At 42.9% G+C, this 25,780-nt stretch overlaps 1 protein-coding gene across 1 annotated transcript in view; it reads right to left on the bottom strand.

Moving 5' to 3' along the window:
• Nucleotides 1–14,622: 14,622 nt before the first annotated feature.
• Nucleotides 14,623–25,780, bottom strand: part of NPFFR1 (neuropeptide FF receptor 1) — a 95,179-nt gene continuing 84,021 nt past the window's right edge. Inside the window, exon 4 of the mRNA XM_075610765.1 lies at nt 14,623–18,052. Coding sequence (XP_075466880.1) covers nt 17,164–18,052 — 889 coding nt within the window. The 3' untranslated portion in view covers nt 14,623–17,163. The remainder of the gene's footprint in view (nt 18,053–25,780) is intronic.

The raw sequence follows: 25,780 nt of genomic DNA, 5'->3' as shown, positions 1-25,780 counted from the left end.
AGCGCTCGGGTCTGTTAAACATAAGTAATCGCTCTTAAAGCAAACATTTGGCGATCTTGGTAATTAAGAAAATCTTTATTATTCATCAGGACCTCTGAATAGGCAAGTGTTTCTCAATCAAGTGATTCATTTTGTTATAGCTACACTAACATATAAACAAATCTCTATCTATCTATCTATCTATCTATCTATCTATCTATCTATCTATCTATCTATCTATCTATCTATCTATCTATCTATCGTGCTTGACAAATCACCCAAAAATCTACTCGCCGAACCAAAAAATCTACTCGCCACCTAGTCCCGCCCCAGCCCCGCCTCTAATCCCACCCCAGCCCCGCATTTAAAAAAACCCATAAATGAAATAAATTGAATAAATTCCTAGTAAGAACATTCGTTTTTGACATAAGTTTATTTATTGTATTACATTATACTACAATTAGTCCTTGTTGTATGTGTGTGTGTATAAATGTTGAATCTAGAAAAAAAAGCCAGATGTGAATGACTAGTTTCCTGCACCCCTTAACTAGTGCCTGGATGCCCCAGCTTCACAATATTTAAAGCAGCAATCCCACCTGGGATCTTACCTGATCGCAGACCCTCAATGTCCAGGTACCTCATTCCCACAATGTTATACATTGGGGAGGTGTTCCCTACCTATCGTCTGGGTTACGGGGGATTCCGATGTCTTCTGTGTGAAGCTTGAGTCAGATCTGGAAGAAAGCAGTGTAGGTTATTTCGGTGTAGTATAGGGCAGTTAAGATATACAGGGTAAATAAGATATCCAGATCCAGAGAGTGAGACAGAGAGAGGGTGAGACAGAGAGAGGGTGAGACAGAGAGAGGGTGAGACAGAGAGAGGGTGAGACAGAGAGAGGGTGAGACAGACGGAGAGGGTGAGACAGACGGAGAGGGTGAGACAGACGGAGAGGGTGAGACAGACGGAGAGGGTGAGACAGACGGAGAGGGTGAGACAGACGGAGAGGGTGAGACAGACGGAGAGAGAGGGTGAGACAGACGGAGAGAGAGGGTGAGACAGACGGAGAGAGAGGGTGAGACAGACGGAGAGAGAGGGTGAGACAGACGGAGAGAGAGGGTGAGACAGACGGAGAGAGAGGGTGAGACAGACGGAGAGAGAGGGTGAGACAGACGGAGAGAGAGGGTGAGACAGACGGAGAGAGAGGGTGAGACAGACGGAGAGAGAGGGTGAGACAGACGGAGAGAGAGGGTGAGACAGACGGAGAGAGAGGGTGAGACAGACGGAGAGAGAGGGTGAGACAGACGGAGAGAGAGGGTGAGACAGACGGAGAGAGAGGGTGAGACAGACGGAGAGAGAGGGTGAGACAGACGGAGAGAGAGGGTGAGACAGACGGAGAGAGAGGGTGAGACAGACGGAGAGAGAGGGTGAGACAGACGGAGAGAGAGGGTGAGACAGACGGAGAGAGAGGGTGAGACAGACGGAGAGAGAGGGTGAGACAGACGGAGAGAGAGGGTGAGACAGACGGAGAGAGAGGGTGAGACAGACGGAGAGAGAGGGTGAGACAGACGGAGAGAGAGGGTGAGACAGACGGAGAGAGAGGGTGAGACAGACGGAGAGAGAGGGTGAGACAGACGGAGAGAGAGGGTGAGACAGACGGAGAGAGAGGGTGAGACAGACGGAGAGAGAGGGTGAGACAGACGGAGAGAGAGGGTGAGACAGACGGAGAGAGAGGGTGAGACAGACGGAGAGAGAGGGTGAGACAGACGGAGAGAGAGGGTGAGACAGACGGAGAGAGAGGGTGAGACAGACGGAGAGAGAGGGTGAGACAGACGGAGAGAGAGGGTGAGACAGACGGAGAGAGAGGGTGAGACAGACGGAGAGAGAGGGTGAGACAGACGGAGAGAGAGGGTGAGACAGACGGAGAGAGAGGGTGAGACAGACGGAGAGAGAGGGTGAGACAGACGGAGAGAGAGGGTGAGACAGACGGAGAGAGAGGGTGAGACAGACGGAGAGAGAGGGTGAGACAGACGGAGAGAGAGGGTGAGACAGACGGAGAGAGAGGGTGAGACAGACGGAGAGAGAGGGTGAGACAGACGGAGAGAGAGGGTGAGACAGACGGAGAGAGAGGGTGAGACAGACGGAGAGAGAGGGTGAGACAGACGGAGAGAGAGGGTGAGACAGACGGAGAGAGAGGGTGAGACAGACGGAGAGAGAGGGTGAGACAGACGGAGAGAGAGGGTGAGACAGACGGAGAGAGAGGGTGAGACAGACGGAGAGAGAGGGTGAGACAGACGGAGAGAGAGGGTGAGACAGACGGAGAGAGAGGGTGAGACAGACGGAGAGAGAGGGTGAGACAGACGGAGAGAGAGGGTGAGACAGACGGAGAGAGAGGGTGAGACAGACGGAGAGAGAGGGTGAGACAGACGGAGAGAGAGGGTGAGACAGACGGAGAGAGTGGGTGAGACAGACGGAGAGAGTGGGTGAGACAGACGGAGAGAGAGGGAGAGAGGGTGACTGTGAGGGGATGGGTTGACTGGGTGGGGTGATTGGGGGGGTGGGATGACTGGGTGGGGTGATTGGGGGGGTGGGGTGACTGACGGGGTGATTGGGGGGGTGGGGTGACTGACGGGGTGATTGGGGGCGTGGGGTGACTGACGGGGTGATTGGGGGCGTGGGGTGACTGACGGGGTGACTGGGGGCGTGGGGTGACTGACGGGGTGATTGGGGGCGTGGGGTGACTGACGGGGTGATTGGGGGCGTGGGGTGACTGACGGGGTGATTGGGGGCGTGGGGTGACTGACGGGGTGATCGGGGGCGTGGGGTGACTGACGGGGTGATCGGTGGGGTGGGGTGACGGGGTGTCTGACTGGGTGGGGATTACTGACTGTCTGACTGGGTGGGGATTACTGACTGTCTGACTGGGTGGGGTGACTGGGTGGGGTGACTGGGTGACTGGGTGACTGGGCAGGGGGCGGGGGGTGGGATGACTGACTATGACTGACTTTTGACTGACTGGGTGGGGGGGTAAGACTGACTGGGTGGGGGGGATGACTGACTGGGTGGGGTGGGGGGGTACCTCTGGTGTCATATACGTTCTCTCTCTCTCATACACAAACACACACTCTCTCTCTCTCATACACACACACACACTCTCATACACACACTCATACACACACACACACACACACACACTGTGGGGGGGGGGAAGCGGAGACAGCCACGGGGACCGAGGGGAACACACCTGCTGGCATCTCCCGCCCCACGCGAGCAGCACCGGGGGAAAGCGGGACTGGGGGAGGGGGGGGGACAGACATCTCCTGCCCTGCGCGAGCAGCCATGGGGACAGGAGCTTAGACTGAGGGGATGAGGGGGGAAGCGTGGGCAGGAGACAGGGACTGAGCGCGCGAGGAGCAGGAGCAGCCATTACTTACCCCTGCAGAGAAGGGCTCCATTTCGCGTCACGACCAATTGGCCAATCAGCCAGCAGGATATTTTTTTGTTGTTATTTATTTTTAAATTTGTGTGTGGGGGGGGGGGGGGGCGCGGAGAGGGGTGGAAGCAGAGACAGCCACGGGGACCGAGGGGAAAGCGGGGACCGTAGGGCAAGCGGGACGGGAGGGGGAACATCGCCAGCTGTCATCGCCTGCCCCGCGCGAGCAGCCACGGGGACAGGAGCGGAGACTGGAGGGGATGAGGGGGGAAGCATGGGCAGGAGACAGGGATGAGGAGCAGCCATTACTTACCCCTGCAGAGAAGGGCTCCATTCCGCGTCACGACCAGTTGGCCAATCAGCCAGCAGGATATTTTTTTTTGTTATTTATTTTTATTTTTTTGAAAAAAATTTCCGCAGAGCAGGGGAAAAAAGTAGCTGGCCACCGGCCAATTTCCGTTTGCCCCTGGCGAGTGGGCGACTGGGTTTGTCGAGCACTGTAGATATATATATATATATATATATATATACACACATACACACACACACACACACAGTACCTTTTCAAAACAAGTAGGGAAAATCCTTTTTTGTTAAGTAGAAAGACAGTGAAATTACTGGCAACATCTACAGCAAATAAATAAAGCTTTGCGGTGCTATTCGTGTCCTCACAGACTCTCTCACATCGCAATGCAAGCAAAAGTCCGAGCGGATACGTTGTCTTTATATAGTAAAAATGCAGAGCACAGCACCAAAAAGAGGCTCAGTAGGCTGTGTGATTGATGTTCATGCTGTGCACATTGGCTCGATATGGCTTATTTTCATGAGGTTTCTGGCCATGTGAAGCATTCACTACATATTGCATCCCACTTCAATCAAGGGACGCATAGGATGCACATATCCTTTACATTATATTTTCTTCCTATCCATTATCCTTTTTAAAGCATCATTGGACTTTGTATCAAGTTTTGCTCTGAAGTGGGGATCTTTGTCCACTTTTATTTCCTAGTTGTCTTTATATAGGCCTGTCAAATCCTAAACAGGTTGAGTGGCAAGGCAGGATCGTTAATATATGCCCTCCAAAGGATCCCAAGCTCTCTGAAACTTTGAGCAAATATCATTCTGCGATCTCGTTCATTTTTCCATTTGTAAGACATTGCATATTTTAACTTCATCTTGCTGCAGTGTGAGGATGCTTCGTTCTTTCCACGCAGCTGTGATGGAACGTCGCGCAGCTGTACAGATATGGGCAATACGCTTATGTATTGAGGCCCTCAGTTGACTCAAACAATAAAACTGACCATGGGGCCAATGGTATAATGATATATGCAAAATAAGTTCAATAACATTCTGAATCTACAGTTTAGTTACCCTAGGACAATACCGCCACATGTGTAAGAATGAAACCCATTGGCCACATCCTCTAGGGCAGTTTGGGGTGGAACCAGGATAGCCTAGAAGTACCTAGAGAGAGAGACCATTTTATAAGTTTTCCTTCATTTGGGTGGAAGTATAGCTAAATGTTCTATGTTCAAATGTGTCCCCCCAATCCTCTAGTAGTGCCTATCTTTATGGGAAAGGTATTTAATTTTAAATGTGTTGGTCTTACATTTCCAATGTTCTCAGAATACGTTTATTTGTTATTCTGCGTTTTTTCTATTTCCTATTAATGATAACTGACAATGTATTCGTATGCTTAGTAAATATGCTCTGTATGCTGTGCATTGTTCATGCTGGCAGGTATCATGATTTAAGCAATCTGCTGAGATCATAAGCGAGTCACCACAAATCTCATTTTCATCAGACTGCACAAAAATAGGCAACAATCAGTGGTAAGGTAGAGATGTAGATGAAGCACAGCAAAAGGAAATCCTTCTTCCGGTGTCCAGAGAGGAAAAAAGGCCAAGCCACTCCAAAATTGATAAAGTACTATGTGTATGAAACGCGTAGGTGCGTTCATCTAGTCCCATTTTTCCTCTGTATGTAAACTTGCAATAAATTATCCCCTTTTTGTCAATTTTGGAGTGGCCTGGCCTTTTTTCTTCTCTGGACACCGGACGAGGGATTTCCTTTTGCTGTGCTTCATCTACATCTCTACCTTGCTGCATTTACTTTGGATGGACTGCACACCTATGATGTTCAGAGTGCCCCTGGGGTTACACAGGTAAAGAGCCGCAGTGCTTTCTCATTTCCTGTATACCACGGACATTGTCCTTTATATTTAGTATAGCTGTTTGGGTATATATTATAGTGTTCATTGCTGTGGATGTCAAGCAGACTCCACTAGTCACTATTCCCTTTCAGCTTTGTTCATATTTATTGGGGGCACTCCATCATTCATTGGACCATTTAATATGGAACTATAATGTCTTTATCCTTGTCATATGGAACTGTTTACAATTGTTGAGCATCACAGTTACCCTGTTTTCTGAACAATCAGTGGTAACTCAAAATGCCATATAACTACAATTATTTCCCATATGAGAGAATTTGTGTAGTTTTACAGTATGTTTCATCTATTGTATAACAGTCAAATGAGCTCATGCCAATGCCTGCTATTCTAAATCCAGTAGACACTTTATATCGCTATCAAAGGGGATATCAAGATTGACGAAGGCCAAGTATTGAGCTTTTAATGCTTTTTACTTGGGGAAACACTTCTTGAGCCCTGCAAATGGATAAAGGATCAGTACCTTATTTATCAAGAAAGATTGGAGACATAGAGGCCCACATACATAAAACTCTGTTATTAACTTATGATGTATCTTCAAAGCTCACTAACGCAGTATTAAGTGCTGTTTTCAGTGCTGATAACATGATGTTATGAGCCCTGACTTAATGGAGCTTTGTGTATCCGGACCTAAGAAGGGTATGGACTGAAGCCTTCAATCTATACAAAATACATTAACACCCTCAGTAATCTTATCAAGATGAAAAGAAATTGAGATGTTTTTTTCGTGCTAAAACCTAATAAAAAGTAGATTTTATCACATTGCAAAGCACCTTCATTTTCTTCCCAGCATATGACTGGGCTGTCCTTGACATGTAATTAAATCCATATTTAAAGAATAGGCTATCCAATGCTTCTCAATATTAGTAATAATAAGTTAGATTGTTCATCCCCTTTATTAATTTGGTGGCTCTTCTCTGCACTCTCTCTAGTTCCATAATGTCTTTTCTAAGGAGTGATGCCCAAAATTGTGCTCCATACTCAAGGTGTGGTCTTACTAATGCTTTGTAAAGGGGCAGAATTATGTTTATTTCCCTTCCATCCATTGCCTGTTTAATGCAAGATAAGATCTTGTTTGCATTTGTAGCTACTGCATGACTTTGGGCACTATTGCTAAGCCTACTGTCTACGAGCACTCCTAAATCCTTCTCCATCAAGGATTCTCCCAATGTATCCCCATTTAATTTGTAAGTCGCCTTTTTATTCTTGCTTCCCAAATGCATAACCTTACATTTATCTGTATTAAACCTCATCTGCCATTTACCTGCCCAAGTTTCCAGTCTCTCCCAAGTCCTTCTGGAGATAAATTACATCCTGCTCTGATTCTACTACCTTACACAATTTAGTATCATCAGCAAAGATGGAGTCTTTGCTATCGATGCCAACCTCAAGGTCATTAAGAAACATAATAGACTTCCTTTCTTACCATGGAACAGCATCATCTAAAAAAGCTGTTAATGAAGCTTACGAGATTTGATGCAGGTCTTTTAACAATGAGATTTTTTTTATTGATACCGATGCTAATATTGTATGTGTGTTCTCTAGATCCTCACTAAACCTATCCTACTACTCTAAGTAAAGCGTTAGTGTAACACAGACAGGCACAATGAAAGTAAGGGGGGAAATGGCAACTAATACACACATGCATAAACTCTTGTCTGCCAGAGGGACAAACCTAGCAAATGGGTGAAATGTGCCTCTTCACTTTAATTTTAGGAAGCAATTGGTCTTGATGCATGGACACCCCTTGTGGTAGTCTAACCTTGGCTCAGTCTTCACTGCATTTCCTAGGTAACAAGGCACAAGTCCTATAAAGGAAAGAATCCAGATTCAAAGGGAAAAGGGAGGATAAAGTTAATGATAGATGGGCATGTTCTGGATCCTGGAAGCTATGACCGTGTTCACTAATGGTTGGTGTCTCTTTGTACAATGCTTGCTACAGTATTTTTTGCCAAATGCATAGTTGACCCAAACAATTCATGCTCTAGAAACCATGTACTTCAAGGTTTGTTCTTCAAAAAAAAATTGGTTAGTGAGGTGAAACCCTAAAGATACATACTTCCCCATTCCTATTCTCCACACCCACCACAAATTGTCCCAACCTCTTTGGTCAGGAAGCCTACAATTGCTCATTTGCTGTTCCTGAAGTCTACCTTTTAGTTCTTTGGATTTTCTGCAACTTATTCATACGGTACATGATTAACAAATGGGGACATAACTCATTGTGTGTGCGTCTCTGCCGGACAATTGATGGACATGAGGTGGGACAGAAATGATTAATTAATGTAAACTTTGGATTGTATGACCAAGTAGTGGGCCTGAAAGAAAAGTCACCCTTGGGGCGAAGGGTTGGGAGGAGGTGAAGGGAAGGTAGTGGTAACAACTGACTTGTCATGACAGGAATATTTAGGACAATGTATAGATGGAGGGAAGAAGAAGAGCCCTCTTAATCCAGGACTTTAGTCCTTGATCTATCAAAATACCTAGGATTCTGATGACTTTAGAGATACGCCATAAAGCATCTTATACCCATCTTATACCCCATGCGTCCTGATTGTTGTGCGGGGCAGAAGAGAGCTTTTTAGGGGAAGGAGCCCAGACGGCTGAATGGATGTCGGACCACACTTCCGGTATCAGCCAGCCATTTGATCACGACCAAAGAGCCGCTGGTGGTCCTCTGCCACTACAACTCACAACCGGGCAGGTCGCCGCTTTAACATTTTGCTGCATGCTCTCTGACCCCAACGCCATTTTTAAATCTCAATGTCCTGCGTGGCCACCATCTATTGTCCCACATGGCCTCCCTCGTCAATGTCCCTTGTGCCTGCCGCTCCGACGTGCCATCTCTAGTTGTCCCACGTGGCGGGAGCATGGGACATTGATGAGGGTGTGCAGGACTTTTTAAAGATGGCAGCCATTAGGGACATCAGATGGTGGCCGCATTGAGATTTAATGATGGGATCGGAGCGCGGCGAATTTTCAAGTGGCGACCTGCCTGGCGGTGAGTGGTTGTGGCGGCGGACCGACGGAGGCGCTTTGGTCGTGGCCAAATGTCCCATTTCCGGCACCACTCCACCCCCAGGCCTGAGACACTTGTCCCGGCTCTTTCCCCATCAGCAGCCCTGTTTATGGAATAGCACTGATTAGTAAATATGGACTAGTATGTCTTTTTTATGATGTTCCATTCAGGCAGTTTACCTTATCCCTTGTAAAACCTTGATGTTTGAGAATAAGTCACCCTTGTACTAATTTATATACACCTCCCTGAAAATCTGGCTCATCTATAGTTGAGAAATATTGTCAGTATATCAATGATGGAACAAGACTGACATTTTTTTTAATGAGCATATGTACAAAAAACAATTTGCAAAAAGATAATGACAATACTTATACACGTCAAATCATTTCATTCTCAACAAAAAAAATGCTAATTTTTTTAAAATAATTTTTAGCTTAACCCCTTCGCTGCCAAAGCAATGTTTTGCAGCGCCCCGTGGCAGTGAAGGATTTATACTAAAATTGGGTGTAGTCACAGTTAGAACATTTGTTTGTGCACTAAAGATTTATACAAAGAAAAGTTCATTAGCACGTGAGTTCATAAAATACAATAAATATGCACTAAACAACAATTACAGAATGCTCAAATAAGAGATACAAAAGCACATTTACCAAATAAATACAAATAACTCTATTATATATGTCACGGGAGACCGGGTTATTTACACCTTTTTACCAGGATCATTGAGCAAAGCAAGGTAATGAAATGAATTGTAGTTTATTCGACATAAATTTGCTGACACACAATGATACACAAAATACAGACAAAAAGACACACTTACTTTGGGACTGGGGTCGAAAACGAGACTTTCCTAGGTGCAGGGAACTCTATGGGGGAATTTTACACTGAGGGGACTTAGCCCGGAATCTCCTGGAACACAAATCGTCATAAAGTTCCAAATGCCACCACTACGTTCTCTTCTGAGAACTTGGTCCCTCCTGACCGCGAGTTAGTCCAAATATCCTGGAACTCAAATCGGCATAAAATCCCAGCCGTGTCCGCTACGATAGTTTCTGAGAACTTGGGCGCAAAAGTAGGGACTTGGACTCTGAGGGGCAGGCTTTTCAGGCTCAAAATCAAAGCCGGTTGCTCTGCTATTCACACAGAAGCAACTTTGAAAAGCCCGCCCGCGTTCTTACTACAGGGAGGACTCAAATCTGATTGGCTCATCAATTCTTATAGTATTTTCAGTTTCATTTACAAAACTGAACAGCAATTCAACGCGTGGGAACTTTCCCAAGCAACCAATCAGAGCCAAGCCGGGTCAGCGGGAAAGTGGAAATAGCCAAAAGACATGCGCAAGCCTGCCACCTCTCTCCCTGGCAATCTCAATGCCACCCACTGGACAGGCTCCACCAGGTCTGGCAGAACAAGTGGCATCCCGGAGGACACCCACTGATCTCCGGAACTGGTCCTCCACCTTTCCCCACTGACCAAATGCTATTCACACCTCTGGGCATCCTCTGGTTGCTTTGAACTCCGATGTCCAGCAGACACCGGCACCTATGGGTTAGCTCGGGTAGCCTGTTTAGACATCCGTTCCGAATGTAAAATGCACATTCGATTATAGTAAAGTATATTTTAATACACTTCTGAGTCTCTGGGTACAGGGGACAGAAAAGGAAAAATATTGTTGCTTTATTTCTATCTGTCTTATTCCCCACACACTTTCCCTTGGACTGAATTTGGACTCTAAGAGCCCCCCTCAACATTATATATGGTTGGGGCACCTACAAACACTATACTGGTTGTGGGTCACCTTGGCACTAGCTGGGGTACGCCCCTTACCCTAGGGATTCCCTCAGCTACAGGAATACATGTTTTATCCCTGTGCCTCATTCTTCTTTCTGGGCTGTGCTGAAGCAGGGCGCCCTAGTGGTGAGTCGCGCTTGCGTTTTCAAGGGGAGGTATTGCCGGGACAATGGTCCTACATGTATCCGAGAATCAGGCATGATCCTCGGGTACATTTATGGGGGAACCGACAACTCCAGACCCCAACCTCCTAGGCACATTCTGTCAACTGTTCTTCCGCAAAATCCCCCTTGAAACTCAGACCCTAGCAATCCCTGCTGATTGCATGCCTGGAAAAGGAAAAAAACACAAAAAATAATTTTATTACAGACAGTACATTAGAATGATACAATGTTACTGGGTCCAAGAGCGGACTCTCCGGGTCCCTTATACACGGATCAGGGGTAACCAAAACGGGCTTGACCTTTATTAGAGAGCCCGTTTACCCGCTCCCGTCACAATATATACAACATGGTACACATTTTGAATATTTCAGTTTTTGTAGCTGGTAGTGAGCCCTTTTTGGACCATAATTACACTTATTTACAGATGTTGTAAATGAGTTTTGACCGCACAAATCTTTAAGATTTATAGTACTCAAAAAGTTCTAGTAATAAATTAACAAAATAACGAAACCAGTTATAATTTAAAGGCAAGCTATGTATCTACTATGTAATCATGTGATCAAAATAGAATACATTGAATATTCTGAGTATACTGAATATGAATATTAAGAGTGTATTAAATATAAAACAGAAATATGTTCTATTCTGCTCTCCTAATACACTTTTTAGTAATTTATAACCATGGTGCAGTATAGGTGAATAACATTGTATAACAGTTTGACCCCAAAGGATCGAAAAGACCCTACTGAATTGCACTGTGTATTTTTGTCATATTGGGTGTAGCTTTAGGCTTCTTTGCTTCTTGTTGTATACATTTAGCCACACTCAGAAGCACTCCTTTTGACACATAAATACATATTGTATATTGTGTGGTAATTGTTGGGGTTTTTCAGAGCTTGCTGGTTATCTGTGTGTTTATTAACCTTGTCGAGCTGGTTTCAGCTGTTTTTGGAAGTTAGTGGCTCCTCCCCCCAGGGGTTAAGCTCGCCCCTCCCCACTTTCCATGTTAGCAGGTCTGGTTAATTTAGCTGGGTTGTGACAAATCCAATGTTGATCATTCTTCCTCTAATTATAGAGGTAAATAAGAATTTTGTAAATGTTGTTCATATGTAAATATGAACCTGCGCTCTAATAGTAATAATATAGCTTAAATCCAGTCAAGAAGTTGACATTAATATATATATAGATATACACATACATAGGAAATCCCCCTATTGAAGGGATCAAGTAATATAATAAGTGTATATTAATATAATATAGTAAGCAGTGTAGTAGATACTGCTATAGTAGAATTAACTCAGGATAGAGTATAGTTGTGGAACGAATCTTCGTTACAGTAAGCTACAGTAAGAAGTAAGCTACACATCTGCAGTCAAATAATTAGATGGTACATAGTTGACCTCTTGTAGCCCCTATGGTATAATTTGGGGCATAAAAGAGCTGAATCAACAACCAATCCGTGTTTCAAATTCATCATCCATTCATTGTCAAAGTTTTTTTTTAGTTTTAGGAATAACTGCTTAACTTAGTAGCAGTATTGTGCGTGATACTATACACATTTGTAAAATGATACACTTAATAACTTCAGCGTGTAAAACATTATTATCAATATTAATATTAACTACTATTGCTACAGCTAATGTTACGTCATTAAGATTTTAGAGTTGGACTTACTTTGGTCAGCATTCTAACAATAGAACATATCCAGTGAACTTTGTCACAGTAGATTTAATGCTAACTACATTAATTACATGTGTGTTGAAAGAATTAACAGTTTATATTTGTTGGCATTTTTCATACAATGGCAGTGCTAGATAGAAGCGACTGTTGCTATCATTTCACATTCTTAATAGCTATATTACTGTGAGTTTCCTCCGTTTCGGTATAACAAATGGTTAATGCTATTTGTTGACTGGGGTTTCCATGACTACAGGGAGGGTATTTAAGGAAGTTCAATGGTGCGGCTTCGGTTACCTCAGATTAAGCGCCATATGACGCGAAACGCACGTCAGGTCGCCGTTCTGACGTCCATGCGTCAGCGTGCCTGATCCTAGGGGTTGATACATAGCAACAACCGCTCCGTCTGGCGGTTAGACCGACGGTTCAATGGTTGTTTACCTGGTTGTATCTGACTTCTCCTACTCTGACCAGCTACACGACTACCACTCTGCACTGCGGACGTGGCTGCTCGGTTGAAGTTCTGTGGCTACCAACATTCCACCTCTTGCCTTGTTTGTTGTGAGCACTCGTTACACCTACAAATTGGTTGTTGATTCAGCTCTTTTATGCCCTCAGCTATATCATAGGGGTCAACTATATATCATCTAATTATTTGACTGCAGATGTGTAGCTGACCACCAATTGCTTTCTGTAAAAGAGTCATTCCACAGCTATACTCTATCCTGAGTTAATTCTACTATAGCAGTATCTCCTACACTGCTTACTATATTATATTAATATACACTTATTATATTACTTGATCCCTCCAATAGGGGGATTTCCTACTGTACGTATGTGTATATCTATATATATACATGTCAACGTCTTGACTGGATTTAAGCTATATTATTACTTTTAGAGCGTAGGTTCATATTTACATATAGGGTACAATGCTAACTATATACTCTGATTTATATATAGGCCCTTTTCACTTTACCATAAGAGGGCCAAAGTCGGATAAAGTGGTCTCTTTATTGACCCTTTACTGTCCACTTTAATTTGGTATTTATACTATTCTGAACACTAATTAATCACTATTGTTTACCCTTTTACCTTGGTTCTGGCACACAGTTTTTATCTTAGTTTGCTTCACTGTAAATATTAATTCACTGTCAAGTCTATGCTCTATTATTTGACATTATTTTAATTTGTGTATTAAAAGTTATTTTTTAATATAGCTTAATTAATCCCACATCATAATTGAGTACAGTATACAGAGACTTTCCATTCTAGTGACTATCGCTTCTATTTATCCTGTTTATGCACCTTTTATTTCATTAACTCATATGTACTCGCTGAGCAAGGAGTTTTCAGTTATGTAGGTCTCCTTATTTATTAAGCCACAGGGCCCCTTCTGGTTCTTGAAGATATATTACGGCACATTGACGTCAATTGGCTGTAATGTATCTTATGGCAGACCACTCCTTTTGTCACTAAGTATATATATATATTGCAATCATTCTTTAACTCAGGCTGTGCTGAAGTGATGTGTAATACGCAGGCATAAGCTCATACGGGTCCATTTTTAAATGGATGAGAAGTACAGAGTGACACACTGTGCTCATTTGCATGTCATTACCCAGAATCCTTGGCTGCAGTGGAAGCACTGTTTGCGAAGTGATAGTGGGGAAAGGCAGGGTTGCAGACCTTTCTGAGACATGCAAACGCACCTCAAGGAGTATTTTAATTTACTATAATACAATTAAAATCTGTAATAACAGTTGGTGTTCCAGGAATCTTCTAGATGCCATACAACAACTCCACTACCATTTGATCACCTTTCTCTACCAAAATGTTGTGTAAAATAAGTATTTTTGCATGTAAGTAAAGTTACAAATCACAAAGAAAATATACAGAATGTAGGATGTAACAGAAAGCAAGATGCTTTTCATTTGAGAACTTACCTTAAACAAATACATAAATAGAAAAGTTAGTTGGAACCAATAATATGTATGTAACCCCCTCTTTACTTTACCTCAGACTATAGAACCTGTCACTGATGTGGGGGCCTGAGTCCTGTAACTTGGGGTTTAACTCTTACAGTGGGTGGTACACAGAGTGGGAAGCAGGAGTGATTAGACACAACAAAACTGTAAGGAATTATAACAAACGTTAAATAAAGAAATATATTATTTTGTACAGGAATACATACACAGGGCTACCACATAACCACACAGTATTTCTGGCATCCTACTAAAACAAAATCACTAGCGCTGCACGTTTGTATATCTTGGTCACTGCATATTAGTTCACATACCATGTTGATCAGACAAGGTATTTGTTTAATAACCTTTCGTTGGAGCTCTGGACTCAAACAGATGCAGGCTGCTGCTTCTTACAGTTCATGTGAACACATAACTTGTATTCCAATGCAGGGGGATCTCTTTCCTTCCTCTAGCTGTTACAATGCAGGGAGATCTCTTTCTTTCCTCTAGCTGTTAAATCCTGACATTTCTCCTCTTAGCTGTTGCAGTGCTCCCTGAGGTGTCACTGTGCTTTGTACTGGCCAGCAAATTGCACCAGTCCCCTAACTCCATGGATCAGTCAGGCCCTTGCAGAGTGTTCTGCAGCAGCCTCACCATATCAAAACAAACTGCCACCCCAGTCCCCTCAGCAATCCCTTTCCAACTGTCACCAACTGTCATTCCACTGGCTAAGCACAGTCACATGGTCCAGTGGAATGTAATTCTTAAAGGAGGATTCTGGAGAAGGTGTCGGCTCCTTGTGACCTTGGGCAAGTCACTTTATCTCCTTGTGCCTCAGGCACCAAAAACATAGATTGTAAGCTCCACGGGGCAGGGACCTGTGCCTGCAAAATGTCTCTGTAAAGCGCTAAGTAAAACTAGCAGCGCTATACAAGAACATGTATAAGGGACCATGTCCTGTGCTGATAGCAGACACAGGAGGTTACATGTAGAAGAACTTTTCTCTTTAAGGGGTTCTAACCACGGTAGCGATTTTAGATAGAATTAGCCTCTATGCCGTTAAAAGTAGTGATGAACAGAGATGTGTGAACATGTAGCGTGTCCAGGTATTTTTGCGCACATTCCTGAGAAATGTTTTAATGTTGTCATTTTTTGTGTGCACATTAAAAAAAAAATCATAAATCTTCAGTAGGATTCTTTTTTTCTAAAAATTTTCATTCAAATTTGTATTTGACATTTTTATACAATTTTTTTTTCTTTTGGTGAAACTTAACAATTTTTTTACCCTGGTAAACTAGTTAAAAGCTAAAGCTCGCACATCTCTAGTGATGAACTGGATTGATTTCTATATGTACAGAATAACTTGTTGCTATTGTACAAAGCATTAAACACAAACATCATAAAACATAGATAGAAAACATTGTGGTTTTTTTTGCTTTGATTACAGAATATCAACCTTTATACATTTTCATATCAGATATTTAAAGCTAACGTACAAAAATAACACACTATCTATATTTCTCATGATTTATTGACCTATATAGTAAAGTGTAGTCTAGAATGACTTAGCTTGCAGCGAGGATAATGCTACAATTTGTATGTTCCCTTCTGCTCCATGTACCACACAGTAAAAGCTCTCATCAGTCAACGCTGTCATAATAATTTTCAGGCAATTTGCACTCTGTTCCTGAGATTACAAAGTCGCATTATCACTGACCAAGAGGTACCGGTACATGATGACTTCTTAATACTGTTCACAGGTCGAAGAGAAGAAATAGAAGGCAGATGAAATGACCCAAAAAGTAATTTTGCTTTTCAATTATTGTTATCAGATTCGATACCAAGTAGGCTTACATTCAGTACTCACCAGGAACAGGCTGGATGGAGCAATACATTAGTAGGATACCAAGTCCGTATTAAACCTTCAAATGTCACCAAAATGTGCATGTGTAATATATGTAAATTGGAACATTAAAAAAAAAAAGATTGGAGTATTCTTTATTTCTTTGCTGGAGTCGGATGTAATTATCTCTAATCGTGAGGTTGAAGTGCAGGGAAATTCATTATTGAACTTTCTGATTTCCACTATTCCTGAAACAGCACATCTGTGAAGAACTCTCAATTTGGTGCAGTAGATGGAAAAACATTGGTGGTAAAACATTTTAGTGGAAAGACAATGGGGCCTTTGTTTAAAGAGTCGCTAAAAGTAATTTTGTGGAGACAAAGAATAGGGGCGAATGAATGCGTCGTTGTGGCGTACAAGGCAAATGCAAACCATTCTTAATGCATTTATATGTAGGTACATGACACACACCATACACAGAATAAGAAAACGTGCGTATTCATGCAAGAACATGAATAATAATACAGTACTGTATATACCAACATATGCCACTAATGATTTTAGGTGAGAAACTGATATTTTGACGCAATGCACTCTTTCAGTTAATTTTCTATAGCCCCTTCCCCAAAAGAAATCCCGGACTAACCAAACTGCCATATCTTTTCGATCGGTTTCTCTATTAAAATATATTGTTATGCTAGTTCTGTTGTATGAATTAGTGGCAGGATTGTATTCACATTATCATTTCCTTGTGACAGACCCCCAGCATAGAACAATAACGGTGATTGTTTCTTAATAGCTTCGTCCTTTCAATTTAATAAAAAAAAAATTGTGCGTGAAAATCATGTCAAAAGTCATCAGCAGATAGCAGTTAACGCCAATATGTCAAGGAAATGAATCCAGCGCTGTCACTCCATCTCCTTAAACCTTCCGTGCATCCAGGTGACATGCTAGAGCGATGGGACAGTATGTATGCAGACTCAGGCAATGCTTCCCATTTAGTATTCTTTGCTGATCTTTTGCATGACTCATCCAAACATCAAAAGCCAAGAGCGCATTTATTTTATATATCCCATGCTGGGATGCTGACTGTGTTGCTGGAGCCTTTATTGTCTAGGTCCTCAACCACCAGCCCATGGTGAGCAATCCTCCCGCGCCTCAGTGAAAACATACCATCTTTTGCAGTGGTGCTATTGCAGGAGTCAGAGGCTTGGGGTGAGTCGCTGGGCTGCACTTCAACGAAAATCCTGTTGCGAACCCCAAACAGGAAGCCACTGTTTTTCCTCTCCGAATACGTTTTATTGTGCTCTCTTTTCATTGAGCAGAACTGGACTTTGAAAGCCTCCTGGAAACCACGACGAAAGTTCTCGTTGAAGTACCCATAAATGATTGGGTTGACGCTACTGTTGAAGAAAGCCAACCAGTGCGCAAAGGGAAATACATACACAGCAATCAGGTTAAGCTGATGATCACCGAGTTTTCCATAGTCCGTGAGAAGCATTAATGTCCAAAGGGGCAGCCACGACAGTGTAAAGAACAGTGCTACAATAATTAGCATGTTGATTACTCTGACTTTTCTCTTGGAAACCCGGCGTCCCTCATTTTCCTCCGACACAGATCTTCGAATGGGGGCAGAAGACTTAAAGAGCTTGAAAGCTATACGAGCATACATGATGACAATCAAAGTGAGAGGAGCGAGATAGATGTGGGAAAACAGAACAGTGGTATAAATCTTACGCATTTCCTTGTCAGGCCAGGCTTCCCAACAGGAATACAGTGGGTAATAATTATTGTAGTCGTCCACCATAAAGTGATATTCATCCCTGGTCACTGTCAGAGTAACAGCGGATGGACACATGATGATCAACGCCAGCACCCAAATTACAATGATAGTGATAATAGCTTTTTTTAGTGTGAGCTTTTGCCTAAATGGATATACAATGCATCGGAACCTACAAGAGACAGGAGAGATTAAAGGGAAATGCAAGTTAGACAGCAGGTAGTATTAAATGGTCTTAGGCGCAAGGTAACAATTGTACTTGTGCAAAGAACATGTTGTTAAATTATATTATTATTATTACAGAGCTACGAGCTGCACATCATAGTTCAACAGATGATCAAGTTTAATTTATTTACATAAACAGATCTGTTTGAGTCACTGGCCAAAGTATAAAGATATTGGGTGAGTACTATATCATTTTCTTATTTACAAACCTAAACTTCCATATGTTTTATAATTATAATATTGTAAATATGCTTTATTTGTTTAAAATAGAATATTGAATACAGTACATATTCACTTTCCCCTTCAGATCCTTTAACATAAATGTTGAATACACCTATTTCAAATAGTTTTCTAAAGAGTTGTGTCACCATGTTTAATAGGATGATGCTCTTATGCAATAAAGCAGGGGTGTGCAATCGGGGGTGTGGGGGGGTGTGGGGTTTACAGAGGCCCCCGCGCGCATTAAAATTAAATGCGGGGGGAGCGGCAAAGGCCTCTGTAACTTCACTTACCTTGGGTCAGGCGGCTTCTGGAGACAACGCGGTGTCAAATAACAGCGCAGGGTCAGGTGACGCTGCGTTGCCACAGCGTCGTGACATCAGAACGCCAGAGCCAAGGTAAGGAGGAGGGGCGCGAGGAGGGGGGACAGCCAGCAGGGGGACGCAGGGGAAAAAGATTGTGCACCCTTACAATTAAGCACAGAACCAATATACTTTTATATTATTTTTTGAGCAATAACCAACTTTGTAAACATATGCCAAGATCCCACCACCAGTCACAAACATGGAACAGTCAATGTTAAAGAATCATCCTGCTGCACATCCAGTAGGATTCAATACCGCAAATGAGATGCTACATTGGTGAAACCAGCCCAAAAATGTAAATCAGAACAAACAATAGCAAACCATGAAGAAGGGAGACCTTGCACTCCAGTGGGACAGCCCTTCTCACAGCCAGGTCAGTCCATAAATGATTTAAAAATGAAAATCCTTAAAGGAATGTTTATATGCCCCCCAAGAACGGAAAATATTTCAACTCAAAATGACAATGCTATTTGACATTGAAACAAGAGGCCTTTCTGCTGATATGGGGTTTCTTACACACTATCATAATTTTCTGTAATGTTTCTCCTTACCAATTGGTTTATTTTAATTTCAAACCCTTCTCCCTCGCTGCCCACCCCCTTTCCACTGCTGATGGATATATGGTCCTACTGTACATACACATTTCTCACCAGCCCTTTCATCCATTTATTGCCCTGTCTGTTTATTTATCACCCCCTTCTCAATTATTTCTCAACATCCCCTGTCTTACATTATCTGTTTTTTTTCTTTACATCCGTATTCAACTCATGGAATCTCTGTAAATCAGTATTGTTTGACATGAGGAAGGGAAACCTCTCGAAAGCTTTTCCTAAAATATCAATGGTTAGTCCAAACAAAAAAGGTATCGCCTAATACTGAAGTACTCATTTATTCTGCACTACCACTACTGGACTAACACGGCTATTTCTATTTAGACGATAACAATAAAGAATTAACTTAAACACACACTTGATTTCTGTAGTGTTTCTCTTATCGTTGCACTTCATCAGTATCTTGAAAAATGCACATTGGGGACCTTTTATTCATGAACTTAAGATTGTTTTAAGACACGTTTTCAGCCCTTCGTCCAATCAAAGCATGGCAATTACCTGGGAAGCAGCGATTATAGCTATGCTATTTAGATCTGCTCATCAATCTCCATAAAAGCTAAACGTTTGGCCTCCAATATTCCTGTAGCACTGCAAATACCCTTCTGCTGATTTTAAACAGCCTTTTACCACAGGGAGGCAAAATAGTGACATGACTAATGACACTCTATGAAAACTGCTTCTTCAAATCAGAAAAACAAGTGTTGGAAAATAAATATAGTTTTCTCACGATCCAGGGGGAGCATGGGGAATATAAACACACAAAAACAACAATCTAAGTGTAGATGTAACCAATAAAATGGTCCCTAGTGAATCTTGGCCCCTATGAGCAGGCTACTCACAAGAAGGTAGTAGTTTTCAAGCAGAGGTGACTAAGGGCAGGCTGTGGACTTCAGGAAATGCAGCGTTGCCCCTTCACTGGGGAATTGCGACCTCAGCAAGAGAGAAATGAACGCACATAGCACAGATCATATAATTCAAACAATTTGTAAAACTCTAAAAAGTGCACACTTACAGTGTTGCAAATTTAAAACAGCATGTAAGCTATATTCAGCTTTAAAGTGACCACTGTGAGATAAGCGCCGCCTCTCACCGAACCGGACGGGAACTCCGGCTGGACCCCTCGTTGGTAAGCTGGAGACACTGGAGACACTGCTCCGTCGCCGATTCCCGGATGTTGACGTCACTTTCAGTTTCGCTGCTGCGGTGTAGGCTGGGATTCCTCTCTCCACAGTCGCGTCACACAATGGGCGGTACCACTTTACACGTTTCGCCAACCAATCATTCGGCTTCCAGGAGGAAGCCGAATCATTGGTTGGCGAAACGCGTAGTGTCTCCAGTGTTTGAATCATATGATCTGTGCTATGTGCGTTCATTTCTCTCTTGCTGAGGTCGCAATTCCCCAGTGAAGGGGCAACTCTGCATTTCCTGAAGTCCACAGCCTACCCTTAGTCACTTCTGCTTGAAAACTACTACCTTCTAGTGAGTAGGCTGCTCATAGGGGCCCAGATTCACTAGGGACCATTTTATTGGTTACATCTACACTTAGATTGTTGTTTTTGTGTGTTTATATTCCCCATGCTCCCCCTGGATCGTGAGAAAACTATCTACATTTCTGGGGAAGAGTGAAGACAACCCCACCGGAGGGTAGAAGCAGGGGGGTGACACCTTATATTATTTTTATCACTTGATTTTGCACTTGTTACTCTAATATTTTTATCACAGTTAATTGCATTAGTAAGCACTTAAGGGTGTTAGCGCCTCCATATTCACTAATATTGCACATTGGAAAATAAATATAAACATGGGGAGAGATCTATCAAGACAAATTTGGGTCAAATTGCATCCCTTTCCATCAACGTATCAAGGCCTTTGCTCCAATGTTTTGTGCTGTGTGCCTGTGATTTAGGCCAGTGGTGTGCAAACTGGGGGGCGTGCCCCCCTGATTTTTCAGGGGGGGGCGTGGCATTTACGGAGGCCCCGCACTGAAAGCGTGAGGGCTGTGAAAACTTACTTACCCGGCTCCAGTCACGCGAAGTCATGCGGCGTCAAATTACGCCCCGTTGCCATAGAGACGTGACGTCAAATGACGCCGTGGGTCATGTGACGTCACATGACCCCGCAGCGTAATTTGACGCAACATTAGAGGCGAGGGGGGGGGGGGTGCGACCGAGGAGGAGAGAAGGGGGGGAGGGCAGCGCAGGGAGTTTGCGCACCGCTGATTTAGGGAATATCAGTAGGAAGTGTTAGGGAGTAGTTACATGACACACAGTTATAATGAGATGTAGCAAACTGGGCGTCTCAGAACGCCATCTGTTTATCTTGTATTTGCATCAAAAACATCTGTGAAATCTGAAGTAACGTAAACGTCTCATGGCGTCAAGTGTAAGAAACAATTTCCTCCATTTTACACAAATTACGTTGTATTGTATGTCTTTATTTATATAGCGCCAAAAGTGTACTCAGCGCTTCACAAAGAATACAGTACAGAGAATTATAATAATCCAATAAGTGCAGCAAAATCAGACAATAGGAAAGGAAATCCCTGCCCCGAAGAGCTTACAATCTACATTAAATAATTGCACGTGTAATATAGTACTTACTGATGCTATTACGTTTTCAAGTGCCTTTCATACGTATGTGTAATATTGTACATGCATTTTTTTTTTTTACTCTTTTCATTGTAGATAAGGCTTCTTCCCAAGCAGGACTATCTGGAAGCAAATGCATTTTGTGTCCCCGGATACTGGTATAATAAAATTCCATTACTGCAAAGTGATATGGCCATCGCCTCCCTGGAGTGCTCAGGGGTGAAGGTGATGAATGACCATCGAGGGGCAGAGATACAATTTCTGAACTGTTACATATTGTTGTAGAAATGTGAACAAAGGTAGAAAGTCCAGCACAACTGTGCAATAACTCAATGTCAATAATTGGTTTGTGGGAGGTTTTAATACCCTCAGAAACTATTTCCATTTATGAATTGTGCAATTCTGGTAGGACGCACTATTTTTAATCAACATGGAAAAATGATATTTATTCCATCAATGCACTTAATGGTACTATTTAATCTTTCTTAATGTAGACTATACATAAGACCAAATCCATGACTTCATATCACATTCCCTTCCTTAATTCTGGAAGTGCTTGATTTGGTTCTAGAAGTTCACAATCCATCCTTCTTCCAGCCTCATCTTTAATATGAAGAAAATGACATTCTATGTAATGGGTAGAAAACAACATACATACAGAGATAGGTCATCAGTCACCAAATGCTAGCTGTTAGCAAGGGGGGAGGGCAGGCAATGTGCTTAGTAATGCCTCAAACCACACCTCAGTGTATGCATGCAATGTGGGTGGTGTATCTGTCAATCACTGCAGGAGCCTCATATGTTGTGTCCCATAATGCCATGCAGGGGCAAGCACAATGCATTGTGGGGTGTGACTTTGGAAGTTCCTGTGATAATTGACAGCTATAGCACCCACCCTGAGGTGCAGTTTGAAGCCTTACTACACGAACCCTTATGGAATGTAGGTGTAAGGAGTGTGTAACAAAGTATCTGCCAAATGAACTAGCCCTAAAAAAGAATGGAGCTGGAGCTGCGGGACCATACCCGAATTTTGACTGCACCGATAGGATTGAATTGAAAGCATTGTCTTCATATATCTACTATTTCTACTGAATGTTGGTGGAGAACTGTGAAAACCAGCACACCAACCACCGCTCACTCTAATGGCAAACATCACAAATTTACAACTTGCAAACAACTACTCATTTCTACTCATACTGTTACTCTCTTTAGCAGGTGATATTGAACTTAACCCAGGCCCTCCCTTTTCAACTCTGCCCCATACATCTGAGAATACCCTCTTCAAATGCCAAAAAGGTCAATATAAATATCTTGAGCCTCCTGCCCAAACTGGATGAACTAAGAGCATGGTACCTTATGCATAAACCCAAAGCCATTGTTCTCACAGAAACATGGCTAACCCCTAAACCCCTTGATGCAAATACTCCATTTCTAGGAAAGATAGATCAAAGAGAGGAGGAGCGGTGATATTTTATATTGCAGACACCTTACAATTTACACTGTTAAATTGCCCCCCAAGCCCACCCTCTTTTGAAATCCTAGTTGGCAAAATCTGCCTCCCCTTTTCTAAGCCCGTTCTGATAACTGACATCTACCCCCCCTAAAGCCCCTCTACAGTCCCTGACTGATATCACCCAGTTTCTTGGCTCCATTTCCTCTCTGAATGAGAAGAGTGAGCTGCTAGTTCTTGAGGATTTCAACTACAATTGGCTCAACCCGAACAATTACAAAATCCAGATACAACTCAAGTCACTTAACCTAAAGCAACTAATTTCCCAAATCACACGGACAAACGTGAAATCTCACGACCACGACTGGATTCTCCCCTCAAATCCCAGCAGAATCCAATCCTCTGGCATTCTTCCTGACATTTTCAGTGACCATGTAATAATGTACTGTGTAAGGAAAATTAAATCACCCCAATCAAGCCCTAAAGTTCTCCCACTAGAACATTTAGAAACTTTAACCCACAACAGTTTCTGGCTGACCTTACCAATTGCCCTTGGTACAGAATCAACTTAATTCCCGACCCCGATTCTGCTCTCGACTATTTCCAATCCGACTTCTTAAAACTCTGTAATACCCATGCCCCACTATGCAGAATAAGAGTAATGGGGCCCACCTTCTGTGGGTTACAACTGACCTTATAGCACTCTACCAGTTCAGGGATGCCTTGTGGAAAAGCTACAAAGTAACTGGCACTACCAAGGATCTTAATAACTACAGATGCCTGCGGAACATGTGCACAAGGCAAACAAGGCACGCAAAAGCAATATTACTCTGACAATCTCCACCAGAATACATCAAACCCAGCTAACTTCTGGAAGGTTATCAACAATATATTCCAGCCTTCTAGCCATCAACAACCAAGTAATATCACTAAGGAGGATATTACTCTGACAAATCCCACTGATATTGCAAATGTATCAATGATTACTTTGTGGGGTGTGCTACTAACTTATTAGCGAAACGCAACCCAAACTACAAATATGAACCTCATTTTGAGAGTACCCCTATAGCCCCACCCTCTCCCAACACTGCTCACAATTTTCAATTTGTCCCAGTATCTGAAGAGGAGATTACATAAGCGCTCCTCAAATTAAAACTAAGCAGCCAATGTGGACCTGATTTACTGCAATCTAAGTTCCTAGGACTTGGTGCCCCAGCCATTGCCAAAACAATTGCTTCCATAGTCAACTCTATCATGGCTGCAGGCCATATCCCTAAGACCTGGAAAACTGCCAGAGTTGGCCCAATCTTCAAAAGTGGGGACAAAAACACTGTCTCAAACTACAGGCCAATCTCACTTCTCCCAATTCTATCCAAAGTCATGGAAAAATGTGTTCACTCCCAATTAAGCGATTACTATATCAAGACAAATTTCCCTAGCCAATTCCAATCTAGCTTTCGCCCCAAACACTCCACGGTAACTACCCTCCTAAAAGTTTGCAATGATATCCAGTGTGGAATGGAACTGAGACAACTCACTGGTGTAATATTCCTAGATTTTTCAAAGGCTTTTGATACTGTTGATCATGTTATCTTGCTTAACAAACTCCAGTGCTCTGGAATAGGTACACATGCTTTAAACTGGTTTCATTCCTACCTATCAGGTAGATCCCAACATGTGTCCATCTCAGGCTGTAACTCCAACCCCTTGGATATCACCTGTGGTGTCCCGCAAGGCTCTGTTCTGGGGCCCCTACTCTTCTCAGTCTTCATCAATGATCTTTCTACAGCTTGTAAGGGAGCTTCAATACACATGTATGCAGATGACACAATCTTATATGCACACAGCCCTAGCCTCTCCGACCTTGAATAACATACTTCAATCTGACTTTTTGAGACTTGAAAATTGGATTTCCCAAAACAAACGGTTTTAAACACTGACAAGACTGTAACTGGTATTTGGGACTAAGGCTACATTTTTAAAGCTTCCAATGACTGAGCTCCAGATCAGAACCAACGCTAATACCACCCTAACCCCTGTCACTAGTTTTAATTACCTGGGCATATGGTTTGAGTCCCATTTAACATTTGGGATGCACATTGATACCCTGACATACAAAACCTATGCCAAACTATGTGTACTTTATAGGAACAAATCCTCCCTAAGTCTGCTGGTCAGAAAGCGTATGGCACAGCAGATGCTAATGCCAATTATCAACTATGGAGACATAGTATACGGCTCGGCACCCCAAACCCACCTTAGCAAACTTGACACCCTCTACAATTCTCTATGCCGTTTTGTTCTCCAATGCAACTACAACACACATCACTGCGAAATGCTCAAAGAACTAAATTGGTCATCACTTGAGTCTAGGCGCAAAGTTAATCTTTCCTGTCTTGCCTACAAATACTTTCTTGGCAAGCTATATTCTGCCCAGATACA

This window comes from Ascaphus truei, chromosome 8, assembly GCF_040206685.1.
Source record: "Ascaphus truei isolate aAscTru1 chromosome 8, aAscTru1.hap1, whole genome shotgun sequence".
Classification (NCBI taxonomy): Eukaryota; Metazoa; Chordata; class Amphibia; order Anura; family Ascaphidae; genus Ascaphus; species Ascaphus truei.
Note: the sequence above shows the minus strand (reverse complement) of the source record. Positions and strands in the feature narration are given on the sequence as shown.